General features: G+C 37.4%; 2 protein-coding genes across 2 annotated transcripts in view; one reads left to right on the forward strand and one right to left on the reverse strand.

Moving 5' to 3' along the window:
• The window catches only part of LOC106132238 (WD repeat-containing protein 7), a 109,832-nt gene that overhangs the window by 27,320 nt on the left and 62,267 nt on the right, over window positions 1-20,245 (reverse strand). The window lies entirely within an intron of this gene.
• On the forward strand, window positions 16,606-17,791 carry LOC106132239 (cuticle protein 16.5-like). Its single transcript, XM_013331599.2, has 2 exons — window positions 16,606-16,617; window positions 17,053-17,791. The coding sequence occupies exons 1-2, from the start codon at window positions 16,606-16,608 to the stop codon at window positions 17,722-17,724; spliced, it is 684 nt and encodes a 227-aa protein (XP_013187053.1). The 3' UTR covers window positions 17,725-17,791.

Here is a 20,245-nt window from a genome sequence, read left to right on the forward strand (position 1 = left end):
GCGGGACGTATGGTCACTTTAGGTATAGACGTAATTATATGTATGTATTTAAGGTGGAAGCAGTAGCATGAAGCGGGAACTTGTACGCTAGCATCTTGTCAATGGAAAGATGTAATCTCTGCCTATCCCCCAGGAAACAGGTGTGATTTTGTTGTATACGTATGGGACAATAATAACGATTGTGATCTACCATTGGTAAAATACTCAAAGATTTACTTCTACAAAGGAAACTGGTGTGAAAATCTCAAGGTCGCCATACATACATACATACATTATGGTCACGTCTTAATCCCTTGCGGGGTAGACAGAGCCAACAGTCTTGAAAAGACTGAATGGCCACGTTCAAATATTTAGCTTAACGATAGAATTGAGATTCAAATAGTGACAGGTTGCTAACCCATCGCCTAAAAAAGAATCCCAAGTTTGTAAGCCTATCCCTTAGTCGCCTTTTACGACATCCATAGGAAAGAGATTGAGTGCTCCTATTCTTTTTGTATTGGTGCCGGGAACCACACGGCACTGCCGGGAACCACACGGTCGCCATAATGAGACATACATTTATGTCCTTTTCCTCGACATATCTTTGTATCGTATACACTGACATATAACAAAAGTCAATATTCCGGATACGCTAACACATAGGATATATATCAGAGCGTGCGTCATACAAAACTACTTTCATTTGTTCACCTCAGATCAAGTTAAAATTGAAATAAAGACGCCACGTTATTAACCGCCTCCAAAGAAAAAAGGTGGTTCTCGGTTTGACCCTGTATATGTATGTTTGTATGTATATGCGTCCGCGTTTCGCTGAACCGATTTGAATGCGGGATTTAGGAAAGTGTTTGTTTAAATTAGGAGAAGGTTTTAAAAATTTAACCGACTTCAAATGCATATTTATTTCGCTTCATCCACATTCATAACTCTCTTTATGCAAGTAATTTGTTTCCTGATCTTTCTTCATCAAGATCCAACTCGGGACCAGTAGTTTAGAGGCAAAAACACCACAATTACGCCAATAAGACCGCCAGAAGATACGAAGAACAAATACTCGTAATATTTCAGGGCGCAAAATCAATAATTTTAATTCCTTAACCGAACTCCGTCTTAACTCATTACTTATTTAAAAAAAAATTCAAACGTCACTGGATTCTCAAGTAATTATGGTCTACAGTTTACCGTAATAAGGTTCATTATTTAAGCACAAGTAATCAGTAAGGAGTTGGAGGTTATTTATAATTATATCCACTGAATTATATCGAGTTCATTCGTAGTCGACCATGCAGGAATGCGGCTAGAGCGTGGGCAGGGTGATACGCGATAGCGGATTTCAGTTGCATCACTAAGCGATAAAGCTGAACGCGGCCTATCAGTCTTTCGAGGCTGCTGGCTGTCTACCCCGCGAGGGATAAAGACATGATCGTATGTATGTATGTACACGCATATACACATATCATTACGTCCTTGCGGGGTGAGAGGCAAGTCTTGATAAGGCTGTAACGCCCCTTTCAGTTGTATGGCTTATTGATAGAATTGATATTCAAATAGTGACAGAGTTGCTAGCCCATCGCTTATTGTTGCTTATGCATTGCTCGCAAAACAAGAATCCCAAGTTTTTTAGCCTTAATTGACTTTTACAATTTTCACGGGATGATAAGCAGCAGGGGCGCATTATATTCTTGTTCAATTCAATTCAAAATCTTTATACATATTTATTATAAAATATACTATCGTTGAGTTAGTATCTCGTAACACAAGTCTCGAATTTACTTCGAGGCTAACTCAATCTGTGTAATTTGTCCTGTATATATTTTTTTATTTAACACGTTGAACGCCAAGGAATAAATGTAACTCTTTCTAAATAGGCCATGTCGGACAATGTTGACCGGCACTTGTATGTCTCGTTCGGGCCGTGGGGGACAAGGCTGTCCGGCGGTCAGAGCTATTTTCAAACTTCTCCATTGAGCCGCCGGGCATTAGTTCTAGGCTGTTTTGCCTATAACATGACCCGCGCGGCTCCGCAGAACAGATTGGATATCACAGCACTCAAAGATTTCAATTTATTACTGAAATTTTTTGCCATTTTCTACATCGATTTTTCCGACTTTAATGTAATCTAACAAATTGTTTATTTTATGTTTAGTGATGAATAAATTATTGAAATCGAATGCCTGTAGGGTTGGTAAATTACAAAACACAAGAATTATAATGGAATTGAGTTTTTATTTAAAATGAATTATACAAGTATATTAAGATAAAGTAACAAAATTATGAAAATATGAGATCGTTTTGAGACCATTCTTATTTGAATCTCATCCATGATATAGGGTCATTTCACTGGTTTTCGTCCATTTAGCGGAGTTGCCAGCTTTGATACGCGAAAATAATATGACGTTGTATCCAAATTTAAATAACTAAAATTTATTTTTATAGCTTATATGGTCTATTTTAGATTTTAATTACGAGCCAGTCACTTATAATTACCACTTTTACTAAAAAAAATATTAATTGCAAAACAGTGGATTTTACTGGTTTTCGTCCACAAATTTTGGTTTTCGCCCATATGTTATCTAGTTTTCGTCCAGTGTGAGAATTAGGAATGCAAGTGCATTATTAAATGAAAAAACCACATATAATCATCAGTTTAATCAACCAAATTATATATGTATATCTAATACATAATAATATTTATTTAGTAGCATTTTAATTTACAGAGTACGTAATTGTTCTATGAGCAATAATTAACTAATTGCAACAAATACTCTTTTTATTTATTACTCGTAATGATTTAACTTTTCCTCATATTTTCTTAATAATTTCAAAACAAATGTAAATCTTACAATAGCCATAACGAAACAATACAAAAAATAAAAGCCTTAACAAAAAAAGCTTTAGTCCTTATAATCAAATATCATTAATCAACAATGCGAACTTTCTGGCAGCCATATATAATTTTGTGATAATTATAATCCTTAATCTACTGAGATCAATCAGTCTTAATTGTTTTATGAGTAGTAATTAAAATATTAAATTAACAAAATCTTTTTTGGCTTTAATGATTTCAGTTATGTGTCATATTTTTCTTATATGATTTCAATTCAATCAACTATTTATTATAATAGATTTTACGAAAGAAAATCGTACAAAACATGGCCAATAAACCCTATTATAAATATTATATTTCTTATAATCAAACATACTAAATAACAATGAAGGTAGGCCATAATATTTTTGTGATAACTATTATTCTAAATCTATAAAATCTGTCATATAAAAAAATAGTCATTAAAATTATTACAACATTAAAAATTGTTATAAAAAACCTTCAAAACTAACTAACGGTAAGAATTAATATTTGGTATCTTTAATCACAACGATTGCATTTGTATGGTTCATCTTTAACATTTAAGTACGTTAGCCCTCTAAATCTTGTGCACTTAAGGTGGTACCACCGAGGACAGACATCACATCCAATGTTTTTTTCTTCATCTTCGTCTACATCGGATATTAGGTCATCATCGCATTCTGAACATGATATTTTGCTTGATGCAGCTGTTGGAGCAACTTTATTTTCTTTATAAACTCGGCGACGCTGAGTTCTAGGTTGGTATTCCATATCTTCAGAGTTCCCACGTCTATTTTTTACTTTTGATTTTAACTTCAATTTGAAGTTACTTTCTTTTAACATTTTTGCTTGTTCTTGTTTTTCATTGCGGTCCAATTTTCTTTTCTTGGTTTGTTCTTGTTTCATATTTTTAATTTTTTCACGCATTTCATAATGCTCTCTCCAAGCTGCTGATGAAATAGCGGCAGGAGTTTTATTAGTAGTGGTTTTTTTCTTTTTCTCAATCTGTGCTGGTAAATAAAAGTGGCGCTCAAACGGATCTTTTACGGTGAACTCAGTAATTTTTTGTGCGTGTACATCACTAATGTTGGAAAATGTTGAAATTTGATTTTCCATTATATTCGGCGTGGGGCTTCTCTCAAGAAGTTTCAATGAATTAGGAGTATCGTGCGGTTTTTGGATGAGATTTTCTTCTAATGAGCTTGCAAACGGAATTTCGGATTGAGTCCCCTCTTTTATTGGGATTGGAGTAAAGGATACCAAAGGTAATGAAATTAAATCGTCTGTTGTTTTCGTGTAGGAAAGATTTTCCGGTGCAGCCAACGTGATAGAAGATATCGCCTCTTTTTCAATGTCTACAACAGTAGAGATGCCAATATTCGATGGAATCAAGTGATCAGCGTTTAATTCGGTAATTTTTCCAGAAACTGCTGACGAAAGTGGGGATTTGTTATTTTCTTCTGTGGAAACGGCTTTGCTAGGCAAAGCATCTGCTGTTTTAGCCAAAGATAGCTTATCAGAAATATTTAATGACATCGGCGTTTTATCTGTGACATTCAAAGGCATTATTACTATATCATCAAACGAAACAACAGATCCAACCTCTAGGAAGCTATCAAATCCTGTCAAGTGTAACGATGACATAGATTTACAGTTCTCATTATTTTTTATTGGTTGTGGACCGATTTCAATCACATCACCAAGTTCTAGATTGTGCGAAATCGTTTGTATTTCCGAAGATTTGTTCAGTGACTTTGATACATCGATATTACCAGAGTTTGACATCAGTAAACTATCGGCAGAAACATGTTGTATTGTACTATTGGTGTAGTCTGATTCCGTGTCAACGTTAGTTTCCATAGGTAGTGTTTTTTTTAATGAGTTCAGTTCTTTTATTATAATTTTATAGTTAATTTTCTTATGTATTAGATTAGTTTTTATTTCTTTTATAACTTTTTTGGCTATGGCCACATCTGATCTATTAATTTCTTTGGCAGAAGCCTGCCTGGTGTTAATATTTACTAACGTATCCAGGACACATTTAGTATAATCAGGCGCATTTGGATCGAAGGGGTATAAGCCACATCGTTTAAACCCGTTCTTGATGCTTATTGGCAAATTTGTGTCTTGCAAAGTCTGTGCAAACAAAGTGCAAAAGTTCGTTTTAGTAACCGATGAATTAGTATTTTCTGGCTTTGCTAAAAAATTACGCACTGTATTCTTCCAGTTTGCTTTAAGAGGAGCAAATACACTTACATCAGCTGGCTGAAGAATATGTGTCGTGTTAGGCGGAAGAGCATATAATATTATTTGCATCTGTTCACATATTGTGCTGAGCATCAGAGACATGTGCGATTTGTGGCCATCTACAAACAACAGGACAGGTTTCTGGATATTATTGCGCTCGAGCCAGTTATTAAAATCGTTCGTAATATATTCAAAGAAAACATCTCCTCGCATCCATCCTGATTCAGACTTACCCAAGCACCAATCCGGTGGCATGCTTTCCACAACTGCCCGAGGTGGTCGTACATAGGGAAATACTACACAAGGTGGACAGACAGCTCCGTTGGCGTTAAAAGTTACTAGAACTGTTAAATTGTCCTTTTCGTTGCCTTGTTTTACTTGATAAAGGTTCCGGAAACCTTTGGGCCCCAGTACTTTGCCAGTTTTCGGGCAAAGGGAAAAACCACTCTCATCTCCATTGAATATGCTCTCAGGCCTGTTTAAAATATCCTTTTGGTCAATTTCTTCCAAATACTCTTCCAGACCTTTGAACCACTGTCTTATTGACTCTTCGGTGACTTGGGCTCTTGCTCTGTTGATTCCTTCTGCCGATCGGCTTGAAACCTCTGGATTCCTTTTCAAGAAATTAGAATACCACGTTTGTCCCGGACGGTCATTTTTAAATTTATTAGGTATCGAAGAATCTGTTATAATTTTTTGAACTGAGTTCAAGAGTTCCTGCTTGTTAATAGGAAAGCCGCATTTAGATATGTTAATAATCCATTCAACCACCTTTTTTTCGCCTTCGATTCCCAGTACAGGATCTGGCCCCCTTTTTTTCTTGTTGTCTGTCGTTTTACCATGAATTCTGTCCAGAAGTGTAGACTTCGGTATTTCATATTTTTTAGACACTTCTCTTACAGATCCCTTTTTTTCTCGTATTTCGGTTAATGCCTTTTTTAAGGTGTCTTCGGTGTAAAGGGCAGTCTTTTTTCTTCCTGTTTTGGTTTTGTCTGTTTGCATCTAAAAAGAAAGCTTTTTTACAGCATAAAAGAGTAAAATAAAAGACCACACTCAGCTATTTTATATATGTATAAAAGAAAAGAACGAGCGTTTTTTACTAATCAATGCACAGCCTAAACCATAAAACCTAGAAACACGAAATTTAGGCAGTAGCTTTAGATTATTACGTAGTGCTCAGATTAGAAAGGAATTTTCGAAATTCGACTCCTAAAGGAGTGAAAATTGGGGGTAAAGTTTGTATGAAAAATATCTTAAAACTTTGTATACATGCTATGCAACGAAAATAACAAAACCCGTGTTTCAGGATTTCTTAAAATGTGATCTTTATAGTAGTTCAATGAGGGTGAAATTCTTTTACTTTATTTATTCTTATTATTTCTATAACGCGGGTGAAACCGCGAGGCTCGTTGTTCATATATATGGACGCAAAGTGGTATAAAAAACAGGTGTTTGTGTTTCCCGTCCTCACTTAAAACTGTCTATGGACGCAAAGTGATAAAAAAATATAGCAATTTTTAGTTTCCGTCCACGCAATTTCAATATTTTATTATTCAAGCAACACTGAGAAAATAATGGACGCAAACTAAATATTTGGTTAAGTTGACCATAAAGATCATTTCTGGGCAAAACATTAAGTATTTCACAGGTCTGTTCAAGTAAAATGACTATTCCAAACATTCATCCCGGAATTTGCGTTTACGTCCACGTGGACGAAAACCAAGTCTATAGCAAAATAAGCAATTCAGTATCGCGTCCACTCAATTATACTATGATAACTGTGAAATAACTTATAAATGCAATAAACAACGTGTTTAATGTACTTTCAAATAGATGTACATGCCAAAACAATATAAAAATATATAAGAAATTGTAATAAAACTCACCATGAAGTGAAACCCTACCAACTATTTTTTTTCTATTTAAAATGGCGTCTGCTCAACTCGAACACGGGGCGATCACTAAGATTAATTTTGTCGAAGTTCTTGCTTGTGTCAAATCGTGTTTCGGTTGGCAGCATTGCAGCTTATAAAACGTATATCGACTCGCGACACCACACACTTCGTTTGGTGTGTTCATATTCCTATTTTACGCGTATAAAGGTCTTGCGGACGGAAAACCGAAGTTGGACGCCAAACCAGCAAAGCTACCCTACCTACATTAAAATAGTTAATACCTTATGAAACCTATAAAAACCATGAATTATTATTTAAAAAATATTTTAAACTGCACGATGTGCTTTATTGAAGCAATCCAAACACAAAAATGGTTTATTTGGACAATCATTACAAAACGTTTGTACTTTTTTCACTTTATTTTTAGCTTGCTTCCTTCCTTCACTCTGTACAATGTTCTTGTAACACTGAGAGCATGATCTCCTGACAACTGAACTCTTTCCTTCTTTCTTCACCAGTTTGTGTTTCAACCTTTTAGGTCTTCCATCTTCAATTTCTTGTACATGTGTCTGCGTACAAAATGGTTCCACAATGCCTTTTCTAAAGTCACTTATAGGTATCTTTTTATTTGTGACTTTTTGATACAAAATATGGGCGTTCACCAATGTATTATTGAGCAATAAATTAATGGCGAGCTTTTTATGCCACTTAAGGGATTTTCTCAAAGGTGTTGAATAAGCAGCCAATTGATCAGCCAAATCAACTGCCCCCTTGGCTTTATTATAGTCTACAACAATTTTTGGTTTAGACACAATTTTGTCACGTTTATTTACATCTTGAAATTGTATCGAATGCTTCGTGGACAGCACGTACACGTCACGCTTGTCCTTCCATTTCATCATAGTTATTCCATCAAAGCTCTCAGCTGCAGCAAACTCGCCTTTTCGTAGTTTAGCAGTTACAACATCTTTAGGCAACTGTCTTCTATTTTTGCGAATGGTTCCTACCAGGTGCGTTTCTTTGTCTATGAGCTTTCGTGCCAAATCTACGCTAGTATACCAGTTGTCGGTATAGAGAGTATGTCCTTTATTCAACAAGTCCTCGCATAAAGACATGACAACATTTGTTGGTGTATTATTAGTTTCGTCATTTTTACCTGCGTAAATGCTTACTTTATAGGTATAACCCGGAATCGTGCAAAGTTTAAACTCCTTTATGCCATACTTATGACGTTTTTGTTTATTATATTGACGAAATACTATCCTTCCACGGAAGGGCACCATGCTTTCATCGATACAGATGTCTTCAGTAGGAGTATAATTCTTTTTAAAATTTGCATTTAGGTTTTCAACTAGCTGACGAACTCGATGCAATCGGTCTTCTTTGTTTTGGTCGTCATTATCGGAGAAATGAAGCATTTGCAAAAGCAACTCAAAGCGGTTTCGAGACATCACAGTCCTCGCAAACGGGTGTCCGTATATTTGGTCTTTTGACCAATAATCTGACAATTTAACAAGCTTCACCAATCCCATAAATAAAATCAAGCCAAAAAATTGTTTCATCTCTGTCAAGTTAGTAGCACGCCACTGTCTAATACGTGCACCGGATGTGGCTTCGGGCATATTCGTTATTTTAGCAATTGCATAGCGATTAGTGTGGTTAACAATTTGTTGAAGTATATCGTCGGTTAGTAATAGTGAATAAAAATCTATGGGTGACTTATTAGACATAGATAATTTGACATGCAACGGAGCACCTGAAATTTCGGTGAAAGGAATAATTTTGCGCTGGTTACCTTTTGGTTCAGTCCAAACATTTGTTGAGGGTGTACTTCCTGAAGTATCAGGAACGACTGCCTCATGTTCGCTGGTCTCACTATCCGATTGAATTATACGACGCCTCTTTTTTTTTGTGGGTTACATTTGATAGTCATTTTCATCTTCCGAACTCAGTTGAAAACTATTGTTTAGCAATGATATTTCAATATTATTAAGTTGTGTTAAAACGTCATCTGTGATTTCAAACCCATCATCGTCAAAGTCAGCCATTATAATGTATATATATTTATTTATATGTATATAATATAGCGAATATCCAGGGATGCGTATTACGAATTGGCGGAAAATACAGCGCTAACGTGGAGCGGGTAACGTCCAGACTGCGAAGCACTAAATGGGCGCGGGAGGATAGCGAATTGCGCGTACGGCGGCGGAGAGTAGTGGGAGCGGGGCAGAGACGGGGAAGCAGGGTGGGTACCCTTCGGCTAGCTAGCGAGCTAGCGGCGCGCGGAGTGGGCGACAACTTGACCCGCGCGGCTCAGAGCGTATGAAATGGACATGATCTTACACAGGGGGCCATGGGGGACAGTGCTGGGCGACTCGAGCTATTGCCGTTATTAGACTGTTTTCAGCAGTTTCCTTAATATTGCAATAGTTTAAAACGCTTAAATATTCATATGAACTAATAAAACAAAAAATGATTTTTTGTCATATTACAACTTTTTTGTATGGCAAGTGGAGAAAGACAAATGTCGCCCAACATTGTCTGACATGGCGTTGAACGTGTTAAGTACATTTATTTCACCCGCTACCGCCTATCACTATAGCCGGCGCCGACGGCCGAGTGAATGGCGAGGCGTGACGCAGCGGTCTAGGTATCACAGATCATATCTGTTCAAACACAAATGCATTTCTTCCATCTAGGTTCTCCAACATTGAATTGTATTTATCGATGATATTATCATGAGACTACTCGTATTAGGCAATGAAAAGTTATGAAGTAAACTCAAAAATTATGGACTGACATTCACGAAATTTGGCATAGATAAGGAATAGATCTTCTGAAGTCGATTCGTTAAAAAACCTGACTCGCACAATCCAGGATCATGGTTAAAAAGGTGCACTCCTCCACAGAAAGGAGAGGATGAAGATTTATTATTTGCTAATAGAAAAAGCATACTACGCAGTGAATGAATTCCTTATATATTAAGTAAATTATTGTAAATTAATTATTTATAACAATGCACAATTTAATTTAATATCAATTTTGAATAATTTATTACCTATCTGACTAACAATGACGTAAAAGAAAAGAAAGGAAAAAAAAATTGAAATGCATGAACATTTCCTTTTTTTTTAAATTCATATTAGGCAATGTAATATTTATTATTTAGTTTAAAATATTAATTTTGTATGCCCAATGGCGGGACATAGTGTACATTTTCACAATAAAATGTCAACCTGTGATAACCTATGTTCACAAAATAAACGATTTGATATGAAAGCCTGGACCAATGCCAGGAGGAAGGTGTATGAACGATTATGGTTATAGTTACATACATACATACATAAAGTCACGTCTATATTCTTTAAGGGGTAGACAGAGACAACAGTCTTGAAAAAACTGATAGGCCACGTTCAGATTCTTTATTAGGGAATTGAGATTCAAATAGTGTCAGGTTGCTAGCCTACAAGAGGAATCCCAAGTTTACAAGCCTATCCCTCAGTCGCCTTTCACGACGTCCATAGGAAAGTAATTGAGTGGTCCCGTTCCTCTTTTTTTTTTTCATTGAAACCACCACACGTATACATAAATCTTAAATAAGATTTCCTAATATTACCTAAGTCTAATTTATGCCCTAACTCAGCTTAGCCCTTACGAAACCGTTGTACAGCCTATAGCTCCACATAAACTGGTTGATTTTAACCTTTCCAAACATTTAACTTGTATAAATATGTTATTATAGGTTTAAAAGGGTATGCCATGTGAATCCTATTAATCCTACTTATATTTGCATGCATGCACATGGTCACGTCTATGTCCCTTGCGGGGAAGACAGATCCGGAAACAGGTTGCTAATCCATCGCCTAAAAAAGAATACCAAGTTTGTAAGCCTATCCCTTAGTCTCCTTTTACGACATCCCTGGGAAAGAGATGGAGTGGTCCTATTCTTTTTTGTATTGGTGCCGGGAACCACACGGCACAAAACTAATAGTTCCTACTAATATTATAAATGCGAAAGTTTGTGATTATGTCAGTATGGATGTTTGTTACTCTATCACGCAAAAACTACTGAACCGATTACGATGAAATTTAGTATGCAGGTACCTGAAGACTCAGAATAATACATAGACTACTTTTTCTCCCAGAGTTCCCGCGGAATTGATAGGGTTCCCATGCGGACGAAGTCGCGGGCGGCCTCTAGTCATGTATAATATACGTAAGTACTTAAAGTGTGTGTTATTTTGTAATAGTGATAAATGGTAGCCGATAGTCTACCGTCTTCGGTCGTCTTTTCAAGACTGTTGGCTCTGTTTGCCCCGCAAGCTATGTAGACGTGATTATATGTATGTGTGTTGCCTGCAGCTCCGCCCGGAGAGCATGTAAAATAGAACTATAATAGAACTTGATATATTTATATGTCTTAATATATGTATGTGTTCGTACAAAAGATATCAACGCGTCTGTGCAATGTATCAAGATGGAACTATCTTCGGCCTCTGTGGCGCAGCGGTAGTACGCTTGTCTGTGACATCGGAGGTCCCGGGGTTCGAATCCCGGCCAGGGCATGATGAGAGAAAATAACTTTTTCTGATTCGGCCCGGGTCTTGGATTATCTATATAAGAATTTTTTTTTTTTTTTAATTGCTTCACAAAACTGACATGACACAGTAACAAAACAAAACATAAAAGTACAAAATACTCGTACAAAAGTGGCAAGTCTTCTAGATGTGTTCGGAGAAGTTCTAGCAAAAGTTCTGGTCAAGAGTACCCGAAACCGACGACCTTGAACGAAGAGAGTTATGAATGTGGATGAAGCGAAGGGAGTATGCAGGGATCGTGCCAATTGAAAGGATGTGGTTTCTGCCTACCGCTCCGGGAGAGAGGCGTGATTCATTTATTTATTGCACAAAAATAAAATGTACAAAAGGCGGAGTTAATGCCGTTTGGCATTCTCTACCAGTCTACCAGCTGACCGAACAGAAAAAACTTTAAGTTGGTGGTGCGATAAAGTGCACATGTATACTGCAAAATACATACATTACGAACAAAATGCAAAATGTATGTATGGTTCTTGGGATTCTTTTTTAGGCGATGGACTATCAACCTGTCACTATTTGAATCTCAATTCTATCGTTAAGCCAAATAGCTGAACGTGGCCATTCAGTCTTTTCAAGACTGTTGGCTCTGTCTACCCCGCAAGGGATATAGACGTGACCATATGTATGTATGGTTCTATTCTTTACTGCCGGGAACCACACGCCACTCGATTTAAATAATAAAACTTGTTTAAATCATTACAATATTATAATTAAACTTTTAAAAGTTTAAAATATCCTTCGGATAACAATCTAAGTACTAATTTAGCTATCATTACAACAATGACTAGGTTGTGTACATCTATCTATATTATGTGTCTGTCTGTATGTGTGCGACCTCAGTCTGAACATAGACCAGCGATAGTATAGAGGCGAAGGTGCGATGAATTAGTTCCTACAAATACAATGCCGTGTGGTTCCCGGCACCAATAAAAAAAGAATAGGACCACTCTATCTCGTTCCCATGGATGCTGTAAAAGGCGACTAAGGGATAGGCTTATAAACTTGGTATTCTTCTTTTTGGCGACGGGCTAGCAACCTGTCACTATTTGAATCTTAATTCCATCATTAAGCCAAATAGCTCAATGTGGCCTATCAGTCTTTTCTAGACTGTTGGCTCTGTCTAACCCGCATGGGATATAGACGTGATTATACGTATGTATGTATACATACATATAATGTTTAAGCATTCGTCCACGATTTAGATTTAAGAGATCCATATTTGTAAATTGACGTCCGATGAAAATGCTGCAGTGTAGTTTGTTCCGCCGCTTCTTCTACACATGCCCTTTGGAAGCGGCAGTAGTTATAATTCGATTTAAGTGATGTGACGTCAATAAGTGATACCTTGTATCCAATTTTGAAAATAAATCTATTCTATTCTATTCACACATATTATCTACTAGAGGCCGCCCGCGACTTCGTCCGCATGGAAACCCTATCAATCCCGCGGAAACTCTGGGATAAAAAGTAGCCTATGTGTTATTCTGGGTCTTCAGCTACCTACATACCAAATTTCATGGTAATCGGTTCAGTAGTTTTTGCGTGAAAGAGTAACAAACATCCATACATCCATACAAACTTTCGCCTTTATAATAGTAGTAGGAAGTAGGATATCTTCGAAAAAGTGACTCATACAATACTGATCGAACTTGCAAGCTCGTTGATTTAAAATTTCAAATTCTTTATTGTATTTCAAAAAGTACATCAGTTAAATTACAGTTACTGTTCATAAATAGGTACAATATGAACCCTGTTGGGCATCGCAATTATAAAATAATATGGAACGGAAAATAATATTTATGTAAGTACGTACGTATTATAAAACTTTATTTCTATAATCTCGGCATTCCGCCATCCCCGTGGGACATCGGATAGAGTCATACAAAGAATTAATTGAGGACCGTGTGAACATTTGGAGGCTTCGCGTGACAGACAGACATACATACATATAAAGGTAGGTTTACACATAGTTTGTTATTGTTAACACAATTCTATACTATTAAACGTATTATTCATACACTAGCTGTGCCTGCGACTTCGTCCGCGTGGAATAGTTATTTTGGGCATCATTGAAGCCCTCAAGGATGAATAATTTTCCCCGGTTTTTATTTTACATTTTCAATTATTTCTTCTCTTCTAATAGTTGCAGCGTGATGTTTTATAGCCTAAAGCCTTCCTCGATAAATGATCTATTCAACACAAAAATAATTTTTCAATTCGAACCAGTAGTTCCTGAGATTAGTGCGTTCAAACAAACAAACTCTTCAGCTTTATAATATTAGTATACATATAAATATTGTATTGTGCACTAGCGACCCGCCCCGGCTTCGCACGGGTGCAAAATTATAAATGTTATTATACATAAAAACCTTCCTCTTGAATCACTCTACCTGTTACAAAAAACCGCATCAAAATCCGTTGCGTAATTTTAAAGATATAAGCATACAGACAAACAGACTAAAATAGCGACTTTGTTTTATACTATGTAGTGATGTGTAGACGTAAGATAATACAAATTATCTCTCGTGTAGTCCAGTTACCTGAACGTGCCGGTTTCCGTGCCGTGATGCGCACAGCACTACGAAAAGCCGCCATTTTGGGTCCCAAGCCAATTTTGACTGACACCTTGTTTTCGCTATTCATTATGCCATCTCTATTCTTAATTATTTATAAGTCTATACATTAAGAATACAGTAGTGAGTGCGCGAATTTGGCATCAGAAATCCTATTATATATAGCTTTGTTTTTATGTCTCATTCCCATGGATGTCGTAAAAGGCGACTAAGGGATAGGCTTATAAAATTGGGGTTATACTTTTAGGCGATGGGCTAGCAACCTGTCACTATTTGAATGTCAACTCTATCATTAAGCCAAGCAGCTGAACGAGCTATATGTATGTATGTATGTATTTATGAGCTCTGATCGCACTACCTTGAATCCGGCGGAGGCGGCATAACCAGAAATTAGTTCTTAAGGTAGCCTTCACACTAATAGGGCCACTTGACAAATGCAGGATGCACACTAACAAGCGCTAGTGTGCAACAACCCTAACATATCACGATTGACTGGTCTTGCAATGCTTGGCTTATACCAGTGACCCACTCTCATAGTTCATTGTCCATAAGCCGAGCTGAAATCAACCTTGTTACTCAACAATAAAACACATTTCGATTAGTTAGTTCTAATAATTCTACAGGGCTGAGGAATTTTCATTTACGCAAATATGGAATTTGCTGCGATCCGTTAAATTTGAATTTCGCTTGTGGCAACATAGGACGGCGGATTCGCTTTTTAATTTCTTCCTCGGGCAAAGGACTCCGAATGCATTATGCCAGCGCTAATTCTGTTCATGAATTCAAATTCATTTTGTAACCTTCCTTTAGAATTCGGAATTTGAATTATAATTTTAATATGGGACGTTAGTTTATATAGTTCGTTTATTAATTTCCAACGGTTTTTTAATAAGTTATGAATTAATAATTGAAATTTGCAATTAAATATTTTTGAATCGCGTTATCTTGGGGTCGGTGCGACCCTTTATAAAATGTTAAATAATTTCTAAGGTGTCGCTTATTTCGCAAATTTCAAAATTCCTTCATGTACCTTTATCCATGCCTACTATTACTAATATTATAAAGCTGAAGAGTTTGTTTGTTTGAACGTGCTAATCTCAGTAACTAATGGTTCGTATTGAAAAATTATTTTGCATTGAATATACCATTTATCGTGGAAGGCTTTAGGCTATATAACAACACGCTGCAACTATAAGGAGCGAAGAAATAATGGAAAATGTGGAAAAAACGGGGAAAATTATTTATCCTTGCGGGCTTCAATGATGCCCAAAATAACTATTCCACGCGGACGGAGTCGCGGGCACAGCTAGTGTTTTATAAATATGAACAAAACTAACAGATTGAACTTGTTATAATGGAATTCTAACTTACAAGGAATAATAACTAAGATAGGTTAACGGAACATACTTTAATCTTTTTCTGCAGGCTACAGGTAAGTACCTACAGGAAGTTCACATTAAGCTGGATAGCTAAAGTTTAACTTAACAAAATAGACGCAGCGGTTTGGGCTGATTGTCAGTGTGTGTCCTCTTTTATATTAATACATACGTACATTATAGTCACGTCTTTATCCCTTACGTGGTAGACAGAGCCCACAATTTCGATAAGACTGGATAGATCCACGTTTAGATTATTTATTAGATTAGCAACCTATCACGATAGGTTGCTAGCCCATCGCCTAGGTACAAGAGAAGCCCCAAATATGTAAGCCTATCTTTTTGTCGACTTTTACGATAGGAAAGATATAGAGTGGTTCCATTCTTTTTTCTATTGGTGCCGGAAATCACACGGCACTAGATTAGACGTTAAAGATTTTACGGAATAGTCGGAAAGATTTTACAAAGATGAAACGGTCGGTTAGGACTTACACTAAATTTCAATGTGAATTTATGATGAATGGAATGTAACGTAATCGAAAAAAAATCTAGGCACAGAACATCTATGTTTCAATTATCTCAATGTGACAACATTTTGACCAGTGTTTCAACCTGTTTCTTCATCCGCATTAAAAAATGTAATTCAAATATATTCATAAATTCTGATAGAATAATGTTAAATTTTTAAATAGTTTAGTCACTTTTAAATGCTTTGAACAATATTTGTAAGAACAGACTGTCGACAAAAGAACGAAAGAAATTAATTTAACTGTGATCTACAAACTCTACGATAACAAATTAAAAGAAAATGCTTTACTGAAGAAAGTCTTTATTAGGTTCCTTTAATCGTAATATTGGCACTGGCCGTCAACAAAAAAATCAGGCTGTCAAATTCGAATATGGAACGCGCAATCTGTCAAAAACGCTTCCTGCACCCTTCCCGCCCTTGAGGCCGCTTACTTTTTTCACGTGCGTTCCGTTTCGCACCACAGAGGTTCGAGTATAAAAACGGTCCGTTCCAAAATGAGAGCAATCAGTAGCCTTCGAGCAGTCTAACTGAAGTGCACGATGAGAGTTCTGGTCAGTTAAACTATTATCGTGTTATATTATAGTGATAGTGTTAGTGTTGTGCAATACGTCTGACTAAGCTTAGACAATGGATTGAGAAATAATATTGAACATGCATTCCGTTTTACCATCTGATGATTTCGCCTAAAATTGATTCCAATTTTCAAATTAGTGTAGTTCGGATTGGAGAATTTGAATATAGAACAGAGGGTTTTCTAGTTGTGATTAATTATGGTTTTTCGTAATTTCGCTGAATGGCCAATGAAATAATACCCAATTTTTATAAAAAAAAGAAAACAAAAAAACATGTCTTTGATAATAATAGAAAATGACATGTAATTTCTACAAGCAGGATATCCAAATATATCAATAAAAAAAATATTATTTCGATTTCCCAGAATATAAAAAAAAAATTCGCAAATAGTGACATATTTTTTTTAATTCCAGATCTTCGCCGCCGTCCTCGCCTACGCGTCAGCAGTGCCATCCGGCCTGCTCGGCCATGGTCTCCTCGGCCACGGGTACGCTGCCCCCCTGGCAGTGGCCCACGCCCCATTAGCCGTGGCCCACGCTGCCCCAGTAGTACACGCCGCCCCCGCCCTCCCCACCATCTCCCCTGGAGACCTCCAGGGTGCCGCTATCGATGCCCACGTGGAAGCCTCCGACCACGCCCGCGCCGCCGTCGACGCCGCCCGCGAATACCACGACCAGGCCTCCGAGCTCCAAGGCAGAGCCATCAACGCCGCCGAAGACCACTCCTGGCAAGCGGTCGACGCTGTCAAGACAGCTGAAGCTCAACTGGACGGCCAGGCCGCCGGTGTCGCCCCCATCTTAGCCAAGCAAATCGCCGGTCACGCTCCAGTCGCCGCGTACGCCGCCGCACCCGCTCTGGCCCACGCCGCCCCCGTTCTGGCCCACTCCGCCCCCGTCCTGGCCCACGCCGCTCCCGTTCTGTCCCACGGGTACGCCCACGGGTACGCTGCCCCGGCTCTCGCTGCCAGCAAAACCGTGGTGAGCCAGTCCCTGTCCCAGTCCCACCCCGCCCCCCTAGTCCACTCCGTCGTCGCCCCGGTCGCGTACGGGCACGGTTACGGTCATGGTCTTGCTCATGGATGGTAAATTGTGATATATTATATATTTAGATACCAAAAAATACTCAATTTTGGAATGTACATAATTTAAAAAATAAAAACACAGAGGCGAGGATGAGTGAATAAATGAAATAGTAATTTTATATATTTGCCATAGTTTCATTTTACATTACAACAATTATGTATATGTAACATATTAATGTTTGAACGCAAATGTCTCTATGAGTCCTTCATGAGATGGACAGTATAGGGATATTTATTATACCTATTCCATAAACATTGCCTACAATATGTAGATATAAAGAATGTCATTTCGCACCTTCCCAACAAATAGGCGACTTATTTCATTAACAATTCTTAACGCTTAATTTTTGATGAATTATTCATCAAAAATTAATACAATCACACAATTTCTAATAATTGTCAAATTAAACTTATTGATATCATTATAAACTTGTAAAAAATTAAAAAAAAATTACTCAACACAATAGAGAACAAAGAAAAAACCAAAAACGAATGTCACGGCACAAGTTCACAATCGGGCGGAACCCGACTTGTCCGGTTTTTGACCGGCCCAATGTTACTATCTAAGTCAATGTCGCATTAATTTGACATGGCAAAGCGGAAGTGTCCGAAATACTTAGCCTTGAACATGAATCGTAAACAATATAAGGAATTGGAGCTATATGCTAAACTTTAATAAAAAAAAAACCTTCGAACAAAAATTTTAATTGTCAGTAGGTACTTCCCACATATACATTGGGAAGTGATTAAATTGTTTTCGTACGTGGATATTAAAGTTAATTCTAATTAATAGTAACAGATCATTATCGCGGGTCCGGCCAGTTCTGGCCGTGTGGTTTCCGGTTAAAAATAATAAGACCACTTCATCTATTTCTATGGACGTAGTTAGACGCGGTGAATAATGAAAAATATATAATTAGTGAGAGACATACATCACGCCTGTCTCCCATTGGGGTAGGCAGAGACTATGGAATTCCACTTGCTACGATCCTTACAGACCTCTCCCGGTTCCTCTACACTCATTACTCTTTTCATGCATATTTGACGATAGTTTAAGAACTATACTTATCATAGTGAGAGACGATTCTTAACAAGATCGCCGCGGCAGGATCTGAACTCGTGCGTCGGTTATTTATTCGGACAACTTAACCGTACGACCAACGGCGCTCTATCACTTGAAATATCAAATTGTGGTATTAAACAGTATTTGTGGTAATCGAGTATACGATATATATAACATTTATATAACTACGAGTATGTAAGATAAATATACATATATAATTATGCCCTTACAATGTACCACCACCACCGTGCCGTGTGGTTCCCGGCACCAAAAAGAATGACCACTCCATCTCACTCTCTTGGATGTAGTAGAAAGCGACTAAGGGATAAGCTTATAAACTTGAGCTTCCTCTTTTAGGCGATGGGCTAGCAACCTGTCGCTATTTGAATCTCAATTACCAATATCATTAAGCCAAACAGCTGAACGTGGCCTATCAGTCTTTCCAAGACTGTTGGCTCTGTCTACCCTGCAAGGCAAATAGACGTGATTATATGTTAGTATGATCTTACAATACTTGAGATAATGCCAGGGTCTAATGAAACCGTGGCTTTTGTGCGTAAAATTTGTGTGTTTCATTAAATTAAACCACAAACCTCAGAAACTTATATATTGGTTGTATGAAATTCAAGTAGAAATAGGATTACATACATACATACATATAATCACCGTGTGGTTCCCGGCACAAATAGAAAAAAAAAGAATAGGACCACTCCTTTTCCACCTTTTGACCACCTTTCGCATGGACGTCGTGCGACTAAGAGCTTAAGGCTTACAAACTTGGGATTCTTTTTTTAGGCGATGGGCTAGCAACCTGTCACTATTTGAATCTCAATTCTATCATTAAGCCAAATAGCTGAACGTGGCCATTCAGTCTTTTCAAGACTGTTGGCTCTGTCTATCCCGCAAGGGATATAGACGTGACCATATGTATGTATGTTTAAAAAGCGTATAAGCGGAGACCTCAGCGGCATGAAGACGGAAGCTGACTTGTTGAAGAGTGCATTTAAGATTTTTCCTTAAGAGAACAGCTCATGATACGCGTAGTTGCGTATTGTCTATTATTTCGTTGACAGGCGTCGTAAAATACATGAGATTTTTTAAACTAAACTTTTTAGATTTTTTTACTAACTACTAGGTTCGCACTATGTCTATTGAAGAAGGTTTTGTTTGGTAAAATCGTCAGGAATGAATTGTCTACATGCATAAATATAGTCACGTCTTTATCCCTCGCGTTTGTAAGCCTATCCCTAAGTCGCCTTTTACGACATCCATGGGAAAGAGATGGAGTGTTCCTATTCTTTTTGTATTGGTGCCGGGAACCACACGGCACTAGTACCTACTAGTATAATAATGAATGCCTTTCACTTATCCCCAGTATAGAACCTCATTATTAGTTTAAACGCATTCTATGTAAATTGTTGAACTAGTTCAACTTTTTATCTCGTTTCCGCGATTATAACAC

The sequence above is a fragment of the Amyelois transitella genome, chromosome 29 (genome assembly GCF_032362555.1).
Source record: "Amyelois transitella isolate CPQ chromosome 29, ilAmyTran1.1, whole genome shotgun sequence".
NCBI lineage: Eukaryota > Metazoa > Arthropoda > Insecta > Lepidoptera > Pyralidae > Amyelois > Amyelois transitella.